Source organism: Epinephelus fuscoguttatus, linkage group LG23, assembly GCF_011397635.1.
Source record: "Epinephelus fuscoguttatus linkage group LG23, E.fuscoguttatus.final_Chr_v1".
Classification (NCBI taxonomy): Eukaryota; Metazoa; Chordata; class Actinopteri; order Perciformes; family Serranidae; genus Epinephelus; species Epinephelus fuscoguttatus.
Window position 1 is genome coordinate 32,062,021 of NC_064774.1, and position 21,642 is coordinate 32,083,662.

The 21,642-nt window shown below is 40.6% G+C and overlaps 1 protein-coding gene across 1 annotated transcript in view; it reads right to left on the reverse strand.

Annotated features, from left to right (window-relative positions):
- The window catches only part of acox3 (acyl-CoA oxidase 3, pristanoyl), a 36,788-nt gene that overhangs the window by 6,299 nt on the left and 8,847 nt on the right, over positions 1 to 21,642 (reverse strand). Inside the window, exons 5-18 of the mRNA XM_049568828.1 lie at positions 20,690 to 20,764; positions 18,024 to 18,113; positions 17,751 to 17,894; positions 13,801 to 13,889; positions 12,542 to 12,638; positions 9,501 to 9,683; positions 9,207 to 9,329; positions 8,994 to 9,114; positions 8,768 to 8,890; positions 7,376 to 7,489; positions 6,416 to 6,531; positions 2,350 to 2,524; positions 2,200 to 2,267; positions 1,906 to 1,992 (exon numbers count right to left, since the gene is read on the reverse strand). Coding sequence (XP_049424785.1) covers positions 1,906 to 1,992; positions 2,200 to 2,267; positions 2,350 to 2,524; positions 6,416 to 6,531; positions 7,376 to 7,489; positions 8,768 to 8,890; positions 8,994 to 9,114; positions 9,207 to 9,329; positions 9,501 to 9,683; positions 12,542 to 12,638; positions 13,801 to 13,889; positions 17,751 to 17,894; positions 18,024 to 18,113; positions 20,690 to 20,764 — 1,605 coding nt within the window. The remainder of the gene's footprint in view (positions 1 to 1,905; positions 1,993 to 2,199; positions 2,268 to 2,349; positions 2,525 to 6,415; positions 6,532 to 7,375; positions 7,490 to 8,767; positions 8,891 to 8,993; positions 9,115 to 9,206; positions 9,330 to 9,500; positions 9,684 to 12,541; positions 12,639 to 13,800; positions 13,890 to 17,750; positions 17,895 to 18,023; positions 18,114 to 20,689; positions 20,765 to 21,642) is intronic.

Genomic DNA, 21,642 nt, shown 5'->3' on the forward strand with positions numbered 1-21,642 from the left:
TAATATTTATTTAAGTTTTATTTAGTGGGGATGTGTCCACACTAGGTTCAGTGGAACCGAGGGTGTGAACTAAAATAATTATCGATTTGATGATAAATGATCAATTTTGAACAACTAAAACATTTTTTTTAAATGAAACAAAATTTTACAATATTTAATGTAGGGCTGGGCGATTATGGCAAAAATAATAATCATGATTATTTTGACTGGCATTGAAATCACGATTATTAAACACGATTATTCACTGATCAAAGCCGCCCCAGTTTGTCCTTATACACCGCGTGCTGGCATTGCAGAATTAAAAGTGGCATGACACAACACAATACAACAGCACACCTGTCACCAGGTGATTCTGCTTGTTTATAATCACACACAGAGCCGATAACCTCATGGATTTATAGCACAAAGCTTTTCATGTGTTCCTGGTTAAATGGGCCGTTGCTTCTTCTGCTACACATAAGTTAAGAGTAAGAAAGATCGATTCGTGCGATGATCTGTGGGATGATTTTACTCCTCCTGCCTGTGTGTGTGCGTGTCTGCTTTGTGCACGCAGCTCTGCATCACCGCTGTAAAAAGCTCTCCCAGCTCAAAACCGCTGACAAATTTGTAGAATAAGTTCTCAATTTAACACAAACAGCAGCGAACATGTTACTTAACAGCATCCCGCCCTGTCACCTTAGTTTTACCTTACTTCTCTGTCATCTTCTTCAAGTAGCTTCAAATTCAAAACACTGGAGAAATGTGCCGCGCGACTCCCTATTCCCTCTCAACACGAGCTGAAACAGAAACTGTTTAGACACACAGCTGCCGGGGAAGGAAGGATATGTTGCTTTTACAACACAAGACAAAGCGCAACACACCACCACGGCATGCAGCACAATAATCACTTCATTTCGATTATCCTGTTTTCATAATTGTGGGAAGCCAAAATCGTAATTGAGATTAAAATTCGATTAATCGCCCAGCCCTAATTTAATGTATTTTTTCCAATAAGTACACAAGTATGGTAAAGATAAACACCTGTTTACTGTGACGATTAGCAATACCTATACTATTCATGCAAAAATGTGAAGAAGAATATAAATCCATATCTTTGGATTGACAAGTTTATTTTTCTAATACAACAACATTTAAAGAGCCTTTACCATCACTAGAAGAAAAGATAGTGATTTATTGTAAACTTGCCTTTAGCGGGGTTTTTTTTTTCACAAGAACAATTTTTGAAAATTAATTATCAGCTGAGTTTCATATCATCCAATAATATATACGTCACCAATCAATTGTGCCACCTAATTTCTAAATTATCCATCGATTTCTGATTATTTTTCTTTACTTTGTCTTTACGTGTTCAATCAATAATTGAATATCAATACAGTCTGACATTTTAAAAAGGCTGTCTATTTTTACTCTGTAACTCCATTTACCACTGTAACGTTCCTGCACTTTAAAAGCCTGTCATTTTGATCTCCAATTAATTAATTAATTTAAAACACATTTCATTACAGTATAGTTGAGACTCCATAGATAAGTTGGGTTTAAATGCAATTAGCACTGATATTGTGTTGAATAGTTTAACAGTTTCCTTTGAGTATTTAATTGGTTTGCTAAGATGGTGAATTAAAATTAAGTCCTAATGGTTACAACAAATCAGGTATATTTGACATTGAAACATGACCTCCATGAGGCTGACGTCAGGTTTAGACCAAACAATGTGTATTCTCAACAGATACATTTTTAAGAATAATTAAGGCAGTATGCAGTATATGATAGTGCCTCTGAACTAATAAATAATTTAAAAAAGTATCCCCACACCTGTCAAAAGCTCTCTAACTGTGTTGGTACGACATGACAATTATTGTATCATTTATTCTTGTGACTAGGCTTTGTGTGTTTGTATGTCTTTACCTGTCCATCAGCGTTGCCAATGGGTGAGTTAAGAATGAAGTCAGAAGGTGCAAGAACATCCACCAATGCTACTGCATCATCTTTCAGCTGGAGAAGACACACACAGAGCAGATTAGACTGAGCTTTAAACCAATACCAGAGCAGCATCTATTGTAGCCATGATGTCATCATTCAGCTTTATAAAGACAGGCGGGAAGTACAGAAGGACAAGAAAGGAACCTAATAACAATAAACTCTGTAAAATAGAATAAAACTGTGTAACTAGGACATGCAAAGGATGGGATGTTTGTGTACCTGAGAGCAGAGAGTGAGAATGGCCGTCTGCATCAACTCTGCAGGCTTACTTCCACTCAAGTAATTACCTGTACGGGAATGAAAATATGTATTAAGACCATGTAAAGTATTATCTGTTGATGCATGCAGTATGTGGAATACAGTACACACCCTGGTAAAGTGAGGCTGTGTGGCTGCTGAGGCTCCACAGCCCATACAGGGCACACAGCTTGCTGAGTACAGGTCTGAGACCAGCTGGTGTGTGCTCATCAGTAATCAGCTCATGAAACCTCTGGAGGCAGCAGTGTTCCACGTAGGTGATGGCCAGGGAGCGGCAGTAGTAAACCTAAACACACGGCCACAAACACACAAAGGGTGAACATTTGTAGCACACTTTTGATTTTTTGCTATAAACTCAGGTGAACAAAGGAAGGCAGTACCACATTAAGTCACTATTATCACAGTTCAATGTACACAACCATGTGTACATAGGTAAGTGGTACTTTCTCTACATCAACTGAGAGTCTAAATCAGGTATCGTATTTTGGTCTAAAGGGCAGTACGGTGGTGTAGTGGTTAGCACTGTCGCCTTCCTGGTTTCCTGGTTCAATCCCAGGAGGGAGCCCTTCAGTGCGGAGTTTGCATGTTCTCCCCATGTCAGCGTGGGTTTTCTCCGGGTACTCCAGCTTCCTCCCACAGTCCAAACACATGCAGGTTGGGGATAGGTTAATTGGTGATTCTAAATTGTCCGTAGGTGTGAATGTGACTGTGAATGATTATTGATGTGTTAGCACTGCGATAGTCTGGCGACCTGTCCAGGGTGTACCCTGCCTCTCACCCAGTGTCAGCTGGGATAGGCTCCAGCCCCCCACGACCCTCAAGAGGATAATATTGGATTGTAATTAGCTTGTGGATTGTAATTTTTCCTCCATTTGGTTAAAAATGCTGCAACAACTGCACTATGAATGACATGACATGAAAGTGTTTTTTAAAGTTGCTTAGTAATGGAGAGATAACTTATTAAGTACAGATTTATCACACACAACTAATCAAACATCTTTGTAAAAACTGCTCATGTACACACACCCATAAACCAACATAATGAATGCCTAACCCTCTGGGGACTGTTAAATTTTTACAACGAACATTATTGCACGTCACATTATTGCTCACAAAAACAAGTGAATTAAATCACTGAAACCAGTGACACACACATTTCCCAGAACCACAACACACACCCGTCTGACACTGTGACCTCCAGCCTGCATCTGTGACATAATAACACAAACCAGATGACAGCAGCAGAGACTCCGCAAAGACAGTCAAAAACTCACTTCCATTTAGCTGAACACCATGTATTGCTGTTTTTAATAAGTAAGCATGGAGACAAAACATGAAGCTAAATCTTCTGTGAACATCAGTTCTGATAAGACATCACAAATACTGCTTTAATTTACATCCTAAATGGAGATTATTGGCTTCTACTCCACAAAAGGAAGAAAGAATGCCATAATATGCTCAGTGAAATTCTTATGAATCCTCTACACAACCATAACACAGCTTGATGGCAATACTGATACAGGGGGGATGAGACAATTTCCAATTAAGCTTAAGGCTGCCTCTGATTTGGCCACATAACCCTTGAATGATCAGTCTCAGTTTAGGGCCGTAACGGTACATGTATTTGTGTCGAACCGTTCGGTACGCGACTTTCGGTTCGGCACAACCCTGTACCAAATTATTGGGTGCAGGATATTATTTTATTTTATTTTGTTTTATTTTAATTCCGTTTTTGCGAGCCGAACCATTTAAAATATCTAGTTCCCCGATGGATATAATTGAGTGACGGACCGAGTCCCGTAGATCTCCGCTTTCACTTTGTGCAGCGCATTCTCGCATTTTGACAACATGGCAAATGAGCCTGACGAAACTGAAGACCCACCTGCAAACCTTAAGTCTTCCGTTTGGGAACACTTTGGTTTCAGGGTAAAATACGAAGATGGAAATAAACAAGTTGACAAAACCAAAGCAGTGTGCCGACACTGCAGAACAGCGGTTGGGTATGTACTTGGAAACACGTCTAACATGCTAACGCATCTAAAGCGACACCACCCGAGTTTGAATATTAACCATGACTAGAAAAAGCAATCTGGTGCAAACTACGATATTGTCGTCGTTTAAAAAGAAAGAGCGTTTCCCTGACCATCGCACTAAAGAAATAACCAACGCCATTGGAGTTGAGTAAAATTGTTTAAGCTGCACTTTAGATATAAGCATGTTTTGTTTACTGCACTTTAACAAAGTGGGAAAGCTAAGTAAGTTCCTAGTAAAACTGAATCTGAGCAGGCTTTAAAGCTGACCAGCTGCACTATACGTTTTATTTTAACTGAGTAGAACTGTTTAAGCAGAAATGTATATTTATATTTTTCATTCAAAAAATGTGTTAAAAAAACAGCAAGATTTTATTTTTCACTTTTATATTTCTATTTTCATTCAAACAATGTGAAAAAGCAGGATTTTATATATATTTGTTGCATTCAAAAATTGTGTAAAAAGAGTTAACTGCTGTGGTGGTATGTTTTAATAAGGTTACCAATAAGTAAAAGATAGTTAATAGTTGTCTATTTTTTTCATTACTGTACCGAAAAAAAAAATGAACCGTGACTTGTGTACCGAGGTATGTACCGAATCGAGATTTTTGTGTACCGTTACACCCCTATCTCAGTTATCATTGTATCATATCTCCTGACCGGGGTGGATGTAACAAATTACATTTACTATTGTTACTGAAAGTCATTTTTTGTTTATTTCTACTTTTTTGAATACTTTTGAAAACTAATTTTACTTAAGTACTTTTTACCATATGTATCATACTTACTACATTTCAGGTCGCATCTGTCACTGAACAGACAGTAAACTGTGTGAGAAGATAAGTTGTAATATGCGGCTGAAGCTGCTGAGCAGTTTAGCCTCTTTTTGCATCGTTGTTTTGCATCTGTCGTCAGAATGCATCCTTTTATAGTTCTAAATCTCTTAGTCATTTTGCATCTCTTTGAGGTTGTTTAGTGTCTCTTTGTACTTGTTTGTGGCTTTTTGGTGATTTTGTGTCTTTTTGTGGTCCTTTTGTATCCTTTTTTGGTCATTTTGTCTCTCTTTAAAGGTGTTTTGTGTCTTTTTGCAGTCATTCTGTGTTTCTTTGCAGTTGTTTTGTTGTGTCTTTTAGCAGTTGGTTTGTGTCTCTTTTGGTTGTTTTGTGCCTGTAGTCATTTTGTGTCTTTTTTGGTAATTCTGTGCCTCTTTGCAGTCGTGTCTTTTTGTGTTTTTTCATGATTTGTGGTTATTTTATGTCTCTTTGTAGGTGTTTTGTGTCTTTTTGTAGATGTGTGTCTTTGGGTGGTTGTTTTATGTCTCATTGTAGCTGTTTTGTCTGTTTGTGGTCATTCTGTGTCTTTTTTGTCATTTTTTGTCTCTTAATGGTCGTTTTATGTCTCTTTGAAGGTGTTTTGTGTCTTTTTGCAGTTGTGTGTCTTCTTTTTGTTTTGTGTCTCTTTGTAGTCATTTTGTGTCTTTTTTGGTCATTTTCTGTCACTTTGTAGTCTTTTTTGTCTATGTAGTCGTTTTATGTCGCTGAAGTCAGTTTGTTTGTTTGTTGTTTTGTTTTGTGTTTCTTTATAGTTATTGTGTGTCTCCTTGTAGTCTTTTGTCTTTTTGTAGTTGTTGTGTGTCTTTTTTGGTCGTTTTGTGTCTTTTTACAGTCCTGGTGTGTCTTTTTGTGGTTTTATATGTCGTTGTAGTCATTTTGTGCCTTTTTTGGTCGTATTGTGTCTCTTTGCAGTCATTTTGTGTGTTTTTACAGTTGTGCTTTTGTGTGGTTGTTCAGTTGTCAGTTTGTTTGTTTGTTGTTTTGTTTTGTGTTTCTTTATAGTTATTGTGTGTCTCCTTGTAGTCTTTTGTCTTTTTGTAGTTGTTGTGTGTCTTTTTTGGTCGTTTTGTGTCTTTTTACAGTCCTGGTGTGTCTTTTTGTGGTTTTATATGTCGTTGTAGTCATTTTGTGCCTTTTTTGGTCGTATTGTGTCTCTTTGCAGTCATTTTGTGTGTTTTTACAGTTGTGCTTTTGTGTGGTTGTTCATTCTTAATCTTTGTGCCCCCTGATGTATGCTCCGTGGTTCTGTGCGTGTGTGTGTGTGTGTGTGTGTGTGTGTGTGTGTGTGTCTGTGTGTGTGTGTGTGTGTCTCACCTGGCTGTTGTTATGGGCCTCAAACTCATCCTTTCCCGCAGCTCTCTGCTGTTCCAGCTTCTTGTGGCTCTCTTCCAGCAGGAAACACACCAGCCACTTAAAGGCAGCCAGCGGCACTGACATGAAGAACAAAGAGTATTCTCACTGGGTTAAACTGAGGAATCACTCTATAATCAGTGACATTCTTATATAAGTGGCATTTAAGTAACTTCTTAAATGTTTATATAATATAATAATAATGACTTTGGTAATAATCTCTTTTGAACTCTGGTTTAGGGCTGCACAATTAATTGAATGTAAATTCTGATCATGATTTTGGCTTCTCATAATTAAATGCAATACTGATGTTTAAAATGTGTGTTCCACATAAGTATTTTGACTTATAGAGTGTAGAGATTTGTGTCTGTGCCGCAAAGTTATACATCTAACTTGAAGAAAACACTACGAACTGCAGAGCAAGAAATGCATGAAGGCCAAGAAGAAGAATATTTCTGACATTCCTTTGATGAATCACTGTACTATCCCAGAGTCAGTGACGCTGTGCAGCACATCACCGAATCCAGCCAGCTCCCAATGCCAGACTGTAATAACCAATGCAGTCGAATTCTATTTGGCCAAAGACAATAAGTACTTTTATGTCAGAGCCTTATTTTAATTCTTTTTTTGATGCAAAGATGTGTTAAACAGCAGGAATGTAGGCAGGTTTTGGTACAATTTTAATTATATTTTAGGAGACAAACTGTGAGTAAAAAACAGTTTCACTCTGATGCAAAGATTTGCACATTAGCAGGAATGCAGCACAATATTTTTTATTATTTATTTAAATGTGAATGTGCAATAACAACATTTTGTCCCTAAAATCAATTAATAATTGTAAAACCTATCATGATCTCAATATTGATCAAAATGATCGTGATTATCACATTGGCCATAATCGTGCAGTCCTAATTCTGACAATACCTGCTGAGTCCATACACGCCTCCACTGTTGTTGCTGCAAACTTGCTTTCAAGGATCTTGTGGGAATCATCCAGGAAATCCACAGTGTGAAGTGGAGACTCAATCCGCACACCATCTGAAACCAGACAGAGTAACAGCTGAAACATTAAGTTCCCTTATGGTGCACAGAAGAAAGGATAACAGCATATTAGGGCCATTGTGGGTAAAGAAAAACAACAAAACAACAGAGCCTGGGGAGTGATGTAATATTCAAAGAAAAAAATCAGAATTTCCTAGATTACCTTCGTAATTTTTTAAGAAAAAATGCTTGGATATATACTTTGAATAACGTGGAAAATTTATGACAAACTAGAACCTTTTCAATATAAAATGTCATCACTTCATTATTCATTATTTGCTTTTTTGTCATAATTAGCATATGAATTCTTGAAATATGGCCAAAAACACATTTTGTGAGGTCACACTGACCTTGACCTTTGACAACCAAAAACTAATTGGTTCATTGTTGAATGAAGGCGTTGTTGAATGAAGGCGTTCTTAAGATATCATGTTCACAAGGATGGGATAGATGTCTCCAAAATTTCTGGTTTGCCGTCGCTAACAGGAACATTACTCAAAACTGTTACTTTGAGAGGCATATTTGTACTCTGCTGTGGAGCAATTTACACTCCAACAAAGGAGGCTAAATACAGTCAGATGGTGCAACACAGCTAATATGATAGCTTCCTTCATTTTGTACTCTTCTGTTCTTTTCTGTCACTCAAAGGGAAACAATATAAAGATGGTTTGCTTTGGTCAACAGCGAGAATTCCTGTATCACAATTCACCACATTTGATGTGAAAGATTATTATAGATTGGCTTATTGGTAATTCCAGTGTAATCAATTGATTATGCTCTGAAATTCTGCAGTGTAAAATACTTGTGACCGGTCCTTACTGTTACCACCAAAAAATTCCCTTAGGCATCGGCGGGCACATCAGCACTACCAACTGCAGAACATCATGTCAATTACTAGGGATGGGTCACGATTTTCGAATTTCGAATAGTCATCGACTATTACTATTCACCGTCTTATTCCCCCTTTTATTTGACATGCAATTCAGCTCCTAACCGCACGAGGGCAGTATAGGGTTGCTACAGTCGATAGTCAAGTGCACTTCCGTGTTGTAGTTTCCTGTAAAAATGTCCGTGTGATTATTCGAAAAATTGTTGAATAGTTGCCATGATTTTCGAATAGTGTTTTTGCTTGTGCTGCCCATCCCATTCAATTACAAGTAAGTAATCCGCCTTTTGAAAGAATTTTGGTGTTAACTACAGCTCTACCTCTCACCACCACCACCCAGAAGTGACAGTTCAAGCTTGCAATAATCCCTCAGTGTGTAGGTGACTGACCGAGATGTTTAGCACAGAGCAAGCTCAAAAGGTAGTTGCTGGTCTGCTGCAACAAGACGTTGTTGTCTCCTTCATATGTGCAGTTTGGGTCATTGTCATTACGCAGATCACCCAGCCGGTTCACTGAAAGACAAAGAGGGTAGTTAGGTCTCTGAGTATGTGTGTGTGTGTGCGTGTGTATGTATGTGTGTGTGTGTGTGTGTGTGTGTGTGTGTTTGAGACTGACTGGCCAGGTATCCATGTCCACCACAGGCCTCCCTGCACTCCTGGATCCCCCTCTGAGCAGTCCATGAGCCCAGTGATTTACTGGAGCAGCTTATGGCATGCAATTCTCTGCCCATCTCTGCCTGCAATACACACAAAACACACATATAAGATTATAGTTCATACGAAATGATAACTGGATATAGACATATACATGAACCTCATCTTAACTCACTTGTCTGTCACTCTTATCCCTCATCATCTGTCCAATCTGGACCTCAACAAAGTTCATGAAGATGGTTTTGGAGAAATGTTCAAGAGCGTATGCTGCTGCCAGGTATGGGATCAGACGCCATTGCTGAAACAACAGAAACAAAAATATCTAAAGAATGTGTGTAAACATTTACAGCCACTCTCAAAAATGAGAGAAGCACATAAATTAACTGTTGATGTGGTTTTAGAAACATTCTGTACCAGGTACAGAAGGTCTGTATTAGGTACATTTCAAATCCCTTCCCTCCGTCCTGACCTGTAACTGGTACTCTAAAACAGGAATCTCCTCTGTGTCTTTGGGTCCAAACTGTCTCCTGGTGGCTGAGAAGCGGATGGTGATAACCAGAGCCAGGTTCAGATTGATCTGAGACATCCTGGTGATGTTCACCCTGCCACCTGAGAGGGCACCCAGAGACTCTCCGAAACGCTTGTTGGGGTCCTGAAAGAAAGACACGATGGAGTGACATGAGAAACAACAGAATGAAAGAGAATAGAAATATTTACACAGCACACAGATGATTCACAGTGGAGTACAGCCTTGACATGCAAACGTTCTCCTGATTTCATTGTTATCTTGTCAGACTTTAGTGTTAGAAAATAAAAAGGAAGCTGCAAAAAACCTGGGAAAAAATCTGTCCAGAAAGTCTAACATTGCCAATATTTTCTTACAAAATGCAAATCCTGTCCAGAACAGCTTCAACAATGACTCTTCCAATCTTCTAATATACCAACAGTGTAAAACAGACTTTAGCAAATCACAATCAAGCATAAAAACGTAATGTTATGGTTTAAAGAAGTTCTGCCACTTTCCTTATGCATGTAAACATCCTGATTAAGCCAGTGTGGTCAAACTGACCAGATAACAGTACAAACATATTCAATGGTTCAGTGAGAGCAAGAACAACCTCATATTTTCTACATCACTGATACTTATAATATAATATTATACTGATACTTAATATTATTAATAATAATAGGCCCTATGTGTCAGATAGTTGTTCAGAAATTACTGGACCTGAACAATAAGTGGAATACTTTGTATGAATACACCCACAGGTTTTTAGCAACAGCAAAATGTGCTATTCAGCAAGTTGAACTGTATACAATATGACCACATATTAGGACAGAATAAGCTGCAGAAACAGTACAAATAATTTCCAAAATTATTAAAAGTAAGGCTACAAAGAAGTGAAGAAATATTCCAAATGTGTAGCATAGGTAACCGTGGCGATCTACCCTGATTAAAAGTGAGCCAGCTTGGTGATACAAACAAAGTTAAGCCCAGAGATAGCTGCCTGACCCACTTATCTAGCTTCACGGTTCAAGCCCCTAGACTGTCCTTGCTATTTACACCTCTCATGGGGTACCAGAGGAATTTTCCAGGCCTGGTTGTCATTACCAGCCATCTTCACCATGTCCATATGGATTTAGCTCCTGAAAGCTCATTAAATCACCGCAGCAGGGAAAAACAGCCATAATGTGAGGATAGTGTTTGACTGCTAAAGAGTTAGAGGTTGCCTACTGCATTTGTTTATTCCTGTCTGTGCATGAATGCATTATAATGCATGCATTATATATATTTTTGAAGGCTTGTAATTGAAGGAGCATTTTTTTTTATAGGATTTGCTATAAAAATACAGGGTCAGTTCATAGTAGTTGACAGTAGTTTTAAGTGGTGGTTTGGTTTTGCACATGTAGGTGTCCATCTCTGAGAGTTTCTGCCTTGGCTGAGGCAGGCAGCTGCAGCTCAGCTGGGAGAGACAGTTGTCTGTGAGCTTTAACTGTCCAATCTTGGCATATTTTAAGGTAACTCTGTCAGCTAAATATATGGCCAACCCTTTCTTTACTGTTCTATGTTTTGTTCACCTCAGTCGCCAAGTGCTTAAGCAGTGCGCATCCACACATCCAAAACGACGAGTAGTGGCAGGTCATATCGCTAAATACCATTAATTCTGTGAGTAACATACATAATAAACTTGGCTTCTCCTCTCTGCAAGGCAAGCCAGTGTCTTATGTGATCATTTATAAGGGAAGAAAACCACTCTGGGTAACTTCTTTTTCATTTTAATAATTTTAGTTTTAATCATTTAATCATTCATTTCAATCACTGTTGTTGGCCTGAAGTGATTCTTACATTTTCCAGTTGTAAAAATGTGTAGTCTATGGACAGGTAAATAAAATGTTAAAGGATTTTGTCAAATAAAATGTGTGTCATACTTCTTCAGTTGGGCACCTTTCCTCTAAATTTTGCAAAATCTCAAAAACGCCAGCTAGTCTTGAGTCCCTCTTGCTAGGCCACCCATGGAATCCAAATTTAAAAATGGAAAAATCCTCAGAGGAAAACAGAGCATTTAATAGAGCATGGAAATATTTATTTGCTTTGACTGCAAACCTTAAGTACCAAATAATGATAAAGAATGTACTGCAGAGTAGCCAGCATATGGTAAAACATATTATGAATAGGGGTGGGGGAAATAATTGATTCTTAGATGCATCCCAATGTGGGTGATTTGACATCGATTCACAAATGTCAAGTGATTATCTCAATGTCTATTAATAACGTGATGTTGACTGGACGAAAGAGGCAAAACTCATTCGCGAAAGCGGTGCAGCACCCAGACACTCTATAGCAGGTACGCTAGAGTTAACTTGTAATTCATCTTTACAGAAGTCAGCAGTTTCAAGCTTGTTTTAATTTAATGCCTAAATAATTTAATAATTATATATTTTTCATCAAAGATTAGTGTGTGCAACCGCAGATGGATACAGTCTGACTGGTTTAAAAGTAAAGGTATGGAAGTATTTTGGCTATAAAGTTGAATGGAAAAGGGACCTCTACAAGGACCAGATAGTACGCAAGTAAATTCATCTGTTTATCTGATTATGGATTACTATAAATACAGTATGCTATGTTTTAAAAAGTAACAAGTAGTCACATGGTGAAAAAAATAAATGATGTATAGACATCAATAATTCTTAAGCATCGTGATGCATCGCTCATCCTTTTATAATCGAATCATTGCCCTCTGAATTTGAATCAAATTGTGAGGTGCCTGGGGATTCCCACCTCGGTGAATGAATGCTCATTCACACCTTTTAGTAATGTTGTGCTAAAGGTGTTAAACATTAAACATAACACAGAGTTGGTGATAATTGGCTGTGGGTTCATGACTATGAGTGACACCATACACATTACTTATTTTATTTGTTGAGTAGTGCATCTTTAATTTGACTCTAATTGGTGCTTGGAATGCCTCCGTAGTGCTTTCTTTGGCCACCAGCGGAAATCATACTTACCTTGAATGGTGTAACATAGCGGCCATCAGGAGTAACATCTCCAGTCTTATTCAGCAGATTCTCCCGAGGGATCCTCACATTATGAAACAAAGCAAACCTGAAGGGAGAAAGACACAATCACCATCTTTGGTTAAAGAGACACAGGCAACATGTGTGCAACACAAAGGCAGGGCATACTTTGAAACTATACTGATGTGGTGTGCCTGTTTCATAAAAGTACACTGATACTTCTAATACCAAATCCTCACAAAACAAAACACTGACATGAAACACAACGCCTAATATCTAGCTGAACTTTTGAAGATTAGCAAGGAAGAATGACAATAAGAAAATGCTCTTCTCTTCTTATAATCATTTTATCTTAGGGGCCATGACCTTGTACATTTTTGGTGACCTTAAAAGAGGACAGAATTTGATAGGACAGGGCTGGAGACTAACCTTTTTATTTACAAAGTAGCTCAAGCATAACAAAATGTATCGCCCATTATGTATTACTGTAAAAGCCAACACAAGCATCAACAGACAAAACTCTAAAAACCGTCACTGATTTTCTGTCATCTTTCAATTGCTAAATCCATTACAGGCACAGCAAAGTAGGAGCTCAAACTGGTCTGACTTGCTCTGTACATGGATTTTGTGCCCACCATGCATGGAATGCCTGTATGATCATGATATATTGGAGATAACTCCTTTATGATAATCAGTTTTTCTGCTTGTTTTAGTATCAGTCTGAAATGTTTCCTCCGTGTCTGACATCCCTCTGCTATAAACTATGATTATAGCCCCATCTAGTTGTTTTACTGAGGCACTGAAGTACAAACATAACTGCTTTACATGATCAGTGGATGATGTATGATGTGTTTTTGAATTATAACATTAATATGACAGCACTTATCAAATTGGTTTGTAAAACATGAGTGTTCATTTAGAGGCTTGAACTGTTTCCATTTGAGCAAGACCATATCTGATAACATGAGACAATGTCAGCCAAATGACTGAGAGCTGAGGCATTCTGTATTCATGAATGAACTGAAGGTGCTTCATGCAAAAATAAAACATGCAAAATGCAGTGGAAAAGCAAGTTAACAGTAAAATTAGCTGGAGCTAAAGAAATCAGCTACAGAAGTGTGTTTGAATCTAGAGCTGAAAGCTACAGTTAGTAATTTTTAACTTTAAACAACTAAATAACTTTTTGTCATAATTGCCAAACTGTCGCTACATCCATTAAGTGTTATACGTCTTCCTCTGCTGTCACCTACCCATTATCGAGTCCATTCTGGCCCAACTTCTTGCCCATGTCTCCAACCAGCACACCAGGCAGAGCTAGCAGGGTCTTGGGATCTCTCACCTGCGGCACAATGGGTCTAGATTTCATTTTGACGGCTTTAAAAGCAGCCTTGTTAACTTACAGAGCTTTCTTTAGGGTTAAGCTCTTTGACTTCACTTGAAGAAAACGATTTAAAGTCTTCTCACTCCCACTATTTTTACACTCCATAGATAACGTATGCATTAAGATGTTGGCTAACTCATCCTCTCTCTTACACTGTCTCATTTTAGGTAACAGGAGTAACTGCCTTTTATTTTTGCCTTCAGGAGAGCAATGAATTGTGTCATAAACCTACACTGTGTGTAAAAACGCAAATACTATCACTGACACTCCAACTGCTTTCACCATTACATGCCGCAAAGCCATGGACAGTTTAACTACTTTCAGATCTTAGACCAAGAGTCGGCAGCCTTTACTATTAATAAAACCATTATTAGCCAAAAAAAAAAGAAAAAAAATCTGTCTGGAGCCGCAAAACATATTTGAATGAAGGCAGCAGCATATTACCTGTAAATTAGCCCATCAACATTACAAATATGTCTTAATAAGCATTGATTAATATAATCCACTACAAGGTGGCTACTCTGCAGTGGGCTAATTATAATAATTCAGTATCTTAACTTTGTAGTGTTGCTTGTGAAAGCAAATGAATCTGTCCGCAGATTATCCTCTACTCCAAGACTTTTTTGGATTTGGAATCCATATCTAGCCTAGTCGGGGAGACTCCAGGCTAGCCACTGCTACTGAAGTAAAGCAAAATTTAGAGGAAAAGGCACAAAACCGTAGACGTATGACACACATTTTAGATGACGAAACATTAAAACATTTTTTAATTTGATGTATAGGCTGCAGATTTTTCAACTGAAGAATGCAATAATAACGTTATTCATTATTATTTTTAACGTTATTATTGCATTCTTGAGTTGAAAAATCTGCAGCCTATACATCAAATAATAATAACGTTATTCATTTATCCCACCAACACGTATTCCAGTGAGGAAACAGAGCCGGGGGTCTCGGGGGCAGGTCGTCCAATTTCAGGGGCAGAAGTCGCCGAGGTAGTGAAGGAACTACGCGGCGGCGGAGCCCCGGGGGTGGATGAGATTTGCCCTGGATATCTCAAGGCTCTGGAGAAGGCTTACGACCGTGTCCCCAGGGGCATCCTGTGGGGTGTGCTCCGGGAGTATGGGGTTGGTGGCCCCTTGCTAAGGGCCATCCAGTCCCTGTACCGAAGGAGCATGAGTCTGGTTCGCGTGGCTGGCAGTAAGTCAGACCTGTTCCCGGTGAGGGTTGGACTCCGCCAGGGCTGCCCTTTGTCACTGGTTCTGTTCATAACTTTTATGGACAGAATTTCTAGGCGCAGCCGAGTGGTGGAGGGTGTCAGGTTCGGTGACGGGAGGATCAGCACCTCCAAGTCTGAGGCCAAGGTCCTCAGCCGGAAAAGGGTGGATTGCCCACTCCAGGTCGGGGGGGAGGTCCTTCCTCAGGTGGAGGAGTTTAAGTATCTCGGGATCTTGTTCACGAGTGAGGGTAGGATGGAGCGGGAGATTGACAGGCGGATTGGGGCGGCGTCAGCAGTGATGCAGGCGCTTAACCGGTCCGTTGTGGTGAAGAGGGAGCTTAGCCAGAAAGCGAAGCTCTCGATTTACCGGTCGATCTACGTTCCAACCCTCACCTATGGTCACGAGCTCTGGGTAGTGACCAAAGGAATGAGATCGCGAGTACAAGCAGCCGAAATGATTTTCCTCCGCAGGGTGGCTGGCCTCAGCCTTAGGGATAGTGTGAGGAGCTCAGACATCCAGGAGGGACTCGGAGTAGAGCCGCTACTCCTCCACATCGAGAGGAGCCAGTTGAGGTGGTTTGGGCATCTGGTAAGGATGCCTTCCGGACGCCTCCCTTGGAAGGTGTTTCGGGCGTGTCCGACCGGGAGGAGACCCCGGGGCCGCCCCAAAACACGCTGGAGGGACTACATCACCCGGCTGACCTGGGAACGCCTCGGGGTTCCCACGGAAGAGCTGATGGAAGTGGCTGGGGAGAGGACTGTCTGGGGTTCTTTGCTGAGGCTGCTGCCCCCGCGACCCGGACCCGGATAAGCGGAGGACGACAACGACGATGACGACGACGTTATTCATTTCAATATAATTTTATGTCAGAGCCACAGAGCCACTGGAGAGGGTCTAAAGAGCTGCATACGGCTCTGGAGCCTGTACTTTTTAAATGAGACTTCACGTTTTCAGTTGGTACATTTCCATGACATCAGAGAAAATTGATTTCTGAATAAAACCAGACTTTTAATATACATGTAACATGTTAGTCCGACTGAAATCGTACTAAATCGAATTTCTCACAGTTTGACTAACACGCAGATGATGCAATTGGGTGTCAAGTTACTCCTGCATGTATACAGTCAATGGGACCAAAACTGGCCGAGGCAATCTACTCTCCACAGTTTCCGCACCAGGCTTTGACCAGGAAGTTGAATAGCACTAAATGTGTAACAGAAGAAGAAGCCGGTAACAAAACTGGTGAAATCTACATCCAGAGCTGTACATTTTTGGACAGACGAGAAGACACAGTTCATGCTGTGTCAGGCAAAAGAATGAAATATTTCAAAATAATAATAATAATAATACATGGATGGGAGGAAAACACATTGGCAACCTGTTCAAAATAGTGGTGGAACAGCAGACCAGTGCTCCATTGTTTGGTCTATGGCGTAATAGGTCAACCTGAAAAGGTCCAATACTAACAAACTGAAAAGGGGCATATCACCACTAGGGATGGGCATCAATTTTCGATTATCGATGATTGATTGTTAAGGCTTTTGATCGATCACAAATAATTTTGATCGATAGTCGCAGTGTTTACCCTACAATGCCTGGCATAGGTCCGGCGAGCTGCCAACGAGACCCTTCTGCCTGGCGAGCACGGCGGCTCGACGGGCCTACGAGACCCCTGCCGGACGTATGCCAGGCAAAAAATCAAAAACAGACGGAAGCTCTCATCGCTCTCCAAAGCCTCTGCGGCTTCCCTTGAGGCCTCTGAAAACACTACGCCATTGAAAGACAGAGGTTTTACTGAAAACTGAAGCCTGTAACTCTGGCTGGCAACGGTTGTAAACACCCAGGGGTGAACTGCGCATGCGCGCCATTCTTCCTCTTTGGCCTGGGGGGGTTGAAGCTCAAAAGTGGGGCAGCTCCGCTCTCTTGCGGCGACAGTCTGCACTGCACTCTTTTGTTCTCTCTCTTTTGAAATACTCGCTTATCAATTAATCGATAATTGATCGTTAATTTTTTTGATGATCGAATAATGAATTTTGATCGTTTGCCCATCCCTAATCACCACCTATCTAAAGGCCAAAACACACCGGCGGCGTCATATGACGGCGGCGTCACTGACGCGAGTCAAGTGCCGCCCCCAACACACACAAAAGCATCGCGCTGCGGGGCGTCAACCGGATTTCTATTGCACACTCCAGTCCGCGGGAGCTGGGAAGTACAAAATAGCGCTTTTCGGCGTGTCAAAACAGCCGCCCCCATTACTTTCTATTTACAAACCCACACCGGCGGCGGCTCGACGCGTGTCGACGTGCCGCACCGCGGCACTTTACGCTGTTGTCCTATTTTTCCAGCGTCACCGCCCTTGAAAAAGCACTATTTTGTACTTCCCAGCCTAGCGGACTGGAGTGTGCAATAGAAATCCGGTTGACGCCCCGCAGCGCGACGCTTATTGGCCCAATTCCAATCTGATTCCTTACAGACTCACTGACTTAGAGGCACATTCATGTGAAGTGTGTGAGTGTGTGAAGGCTGTTCCATTGTCAAATCGTCAAGTCAAGATAATGTAAGCAGCATGGTCAATGGTCAAAGGTCAGTGTCTTACCGGCACAATGAAGGAATGCAGGCCGCGACATGCCTGGTCAGGCGTGTAGAGCTGAGCGAAAACTATGGCGTGGGTCGCCGTCTTACCCAGGTTGCCCACCCAGAACTTAGCAGCCTCAAAGTCTGGAGAGTTGATCACAAACTCCTGCAGAGCATAAAATTAAAGGTGGACTTTTCCTCATCGTCATGGAGTCACTTACCTGATGCAGGATTCTGCTGTGGGTACTTCAATGCTGTCATATTGCCATTTGACATTCATACAGTGTGTGCTGACCTGAGTGGAGGGGTCATATGTTGCTGTAGTCCTCATGGCTCTGGTGTTGCTGCCGTGGCTCAGCTCAGTCAGCGCAAAGCATCCATATGTCTACAAACAGATACATGCAGCTGCTATTTCACGGTTCATGGTGATGGGGATGTACAGTACAGGCCAAAAGTTTGGACACACCTTCTCATTCAATGCGTTTTCTTTATTTTCATGACTATTTACATTGTAGATTCTCACTGAAGGCATCAAAACTATGAATGAACACATGTGGAGTTATGTACTTAACAAAAAAAGGTGAAATAACTGAAAACATGTTTTATATTCTAGTTTCTTCAAAATAGCCACCCTTTGCTCTGATTACTGCTTTGCACACTCTTGGCATTCTCTCCATGAGCTTCAAGAGGTAGTCACCTGAAATGGTTTCCACTTCACAGGTGTGCCTTATCAGGGTTAATTAGTGGAATTTCTTGCTTTATCAATGGGGTTGGGACCATCAGTTGTGTTGTGCAGAAGTCAGGTTAATACACAGCCGACAGCCCTATTGGACAACTGTTAAAATTCATATTATGGCAAGAACCAATCAGCTAACTAAAGAAAAGCAGTGGCCATCATTACTTTAAGAAATGAAGGTCAGTCAGTCCGGAAAATTGCAAAAACTTTAAATGTGTCCCCAAGTGGAGTCGCAAAAACCATCAAGCGCCACAACGAAACTGGCACACATGAGGACCGACCCAGGAAAGGAAGACCAAGAGTCACCTCTGCTTCTGAGGATAAGTTCATGCGAGTCACCAGCCTCAGAAATCGCAAGTTAACAGCAGCTCAGATCAGAGACCAGATGAATGCCACACAGAGTTCTAGCAGCAGACCCATCTCTAGAACAACTGTTAAGAGGAGACTGCGCGAATCAGGCCTTCATGGTCAAATAGCTGCTAGGAAACCACTGCTAAGGAGAGGCAACAAGAGATTTGTTTGGGCCAAGAAACACAAGGAATGGACATTAGACCAGTGGAAATCTGTGCTTTGGTCTGATGAGTCCAAATTTGAGATCTTTGGTTCCAACCGCCGTGTCTTTGTGAGACGCAGAAAAGGTGAACGGATGGATTCCACATGCCTGGTTCCCACTGTGAAGCATGGAGGAGGAGGTGTGATGGTGTGGGGGTGTTTTGCTGGTGACACTGTTGGGGATTTATTCAAAATTGAAGGCACACTGAACCAGCATGGCTACCACAGCATCCTGCAGCGACATGCCATCCCATCCGGTTTGCGTTTAGTTGGACGATCATTTATTTTTCAACAGGACAATGACCCCAAACACACCTCCAGGCTGCGTAAGGGCTATTTGACCAAGAAGGAGAGTGATGGAGTGCTGCGGCAGATGACCTGGCCTCCACAGTCACCGGACCTGAACCCAATCGAGATGGTTTGGGGTGAGCTGGACCGCAGAGTGAAGGCAAAGGGGCCAACAAGTGCTAAACACCTCTGGGAACTCCTTCAAGACTGTTGGAAAACCATTTCAGGTGACTACCTCTTGAAGCTCATGGAGAGAATGCCAAGAGTGTGCAAAGCAGTAATCAGAGCAAAGGGTGGCTATTTTGAAGAAACTAGAATATAAAGCATGTTTTCAGTTATTTCACCTTTTTTTGTTAAGTACATAACTCCACATGTGTTCATTCATAGTTTTGATGCCTTCAGTGAGAATCTACAATGTAAATAGTCATGAAAATAAAGAAAACGCATTGAATGAGAAGGTGTGTCCAAACTTTTGGCCTGTACTGTATGTGTCATCACACCTTCGTGAGTTTAGATGTGGAAGCAAAAACTGTAATTTACAAATACTATATACTGTTGGGAATAGAATGATTTTATGTGTTTTACTATAAGTTGTGTTTCACTATATAAGTTTTAAATGTGTGAACAATGAGAATACTGAGATGATTTCAGCTGATCTGAATGTGTTTGCTTTGCAGAAGTGGAGAAGTACAGGAGAGGAAGAGACATGAAGTCTGAGGAGCACATACCGCAATGCTTAGATAATTAGTTTCATATATGGTAAAAAGAATAGGAAGTGATGAAAGTAAGGTACCACGCCCCCACCGCCAGCGGGAAGGAGTCAGATTAACACGAGGCAGGTGCGTGGTGTGGTGAAGGAGGAAGTGGAACTGCCAATGAGAAGAGGACAACGCCTTGCGTGCACAATGACACTCTGTTAGGCTCAAATATACTGGGTCAGGGAAAGGACAGGAGGTCAGACTTCGTGAACTGACACACCTTTGTTGTTCGTCAGGGACGTGAAGTTGAGACCCAGAGCTCTGTAATTTTTTTCCTTTACTGCTTAATAAACTACATTAACTGAGACCGAATATCTTCTCCTATTGCTTCATTAAAGAACACGCAGGACTGAGCTCACACATAGCACATTAGAGAGTAGGATGAGACTCTTAGTCCAACAATACCTAATTATATATCTATTTAATTTTAAAGTTTTAAAGAAAATAACTAAATATAGTGAATGTGAGAATCCAAAGAAGACTCTGTTGCTCACTGTGAACGTCACTCAGTACCTGCATCACATAGGGCAGGAGGTTGTGACATCATTGTAGACCCTCCCCACGGCCATTAATAAAGCACTGATACAACTTTAAGGTAGAGTTGTAGGCAGTGTGAGAAACTCTTACCGTCATGTTTTCAATGTTTTCAACAAATTTACTGTGTCTCTGTGAACCTGTCCTGGCAACAGTCACTCCAAACATCTGAAACAAAAGATGTTTTTAGCATCTATTACTGTAACGAAACAATGACAAAAATGGAAGAAAAGTCAGATAAAAAATGGATGGACAACTTAACTATTCATAGACTTAAGAGTGTGCAGCCATACTATCAAGTTGGTGACACTGTACTTTAAGGGCTCATTTATACTCCCTTTACATTTGAAAATAGACACATCCATTCAAACACTGTTTCAAACGTCACTGCCCTCATACTGCCATGTGTCTTTAATGTTGACATAGATACAGCCAACAGATGGCACCTGAGGGCAGACTCAAAAGTTACACCCACCAACAAACAGGCCGACGGTATAGGAGGTCTTAATATTGTACCTTTAAACAGAGGCAGCATTGTAAATGGCAGTGGAGTGTGAGGCCATTAAATACAACTCAACATGAGGATGGAGAATTCTTTTAACTATATTACCGATTTGTTCCATTCCGCCATTTTTTTAACGTCTTTCTTGTGTCTCACTTGAACTACACTACACTGCCTCTATGATCTCTGGTGGTACTTCGTCCGTATCCATAAGCTTTCATAAAACGTGCACAAATAGGCACAAAATTAATGCAGAGTACGGACAGAAGGCTTCATCCATGTTTGTGTTTAACACTGAGCATAAATGAGACAAAAGTGGTATTTTGAGTGAATTGCTGGCAATTTTTCTTAGTTTAGCGTGTTGCTAGGCTTTGCCGATTAGCGCTAAATACAAAGTACAACTGAAATGCAATTGAAATTACAATTCATATGCTATCCATTGAGAGGTGGAGACATTTTAAGTTTGTGATGTAAATGTTTTGCCTTTTATTTTATTTTATTTTGGCTTTGCTGACAAACAGCTAGCCATGTTACCATGTGGACA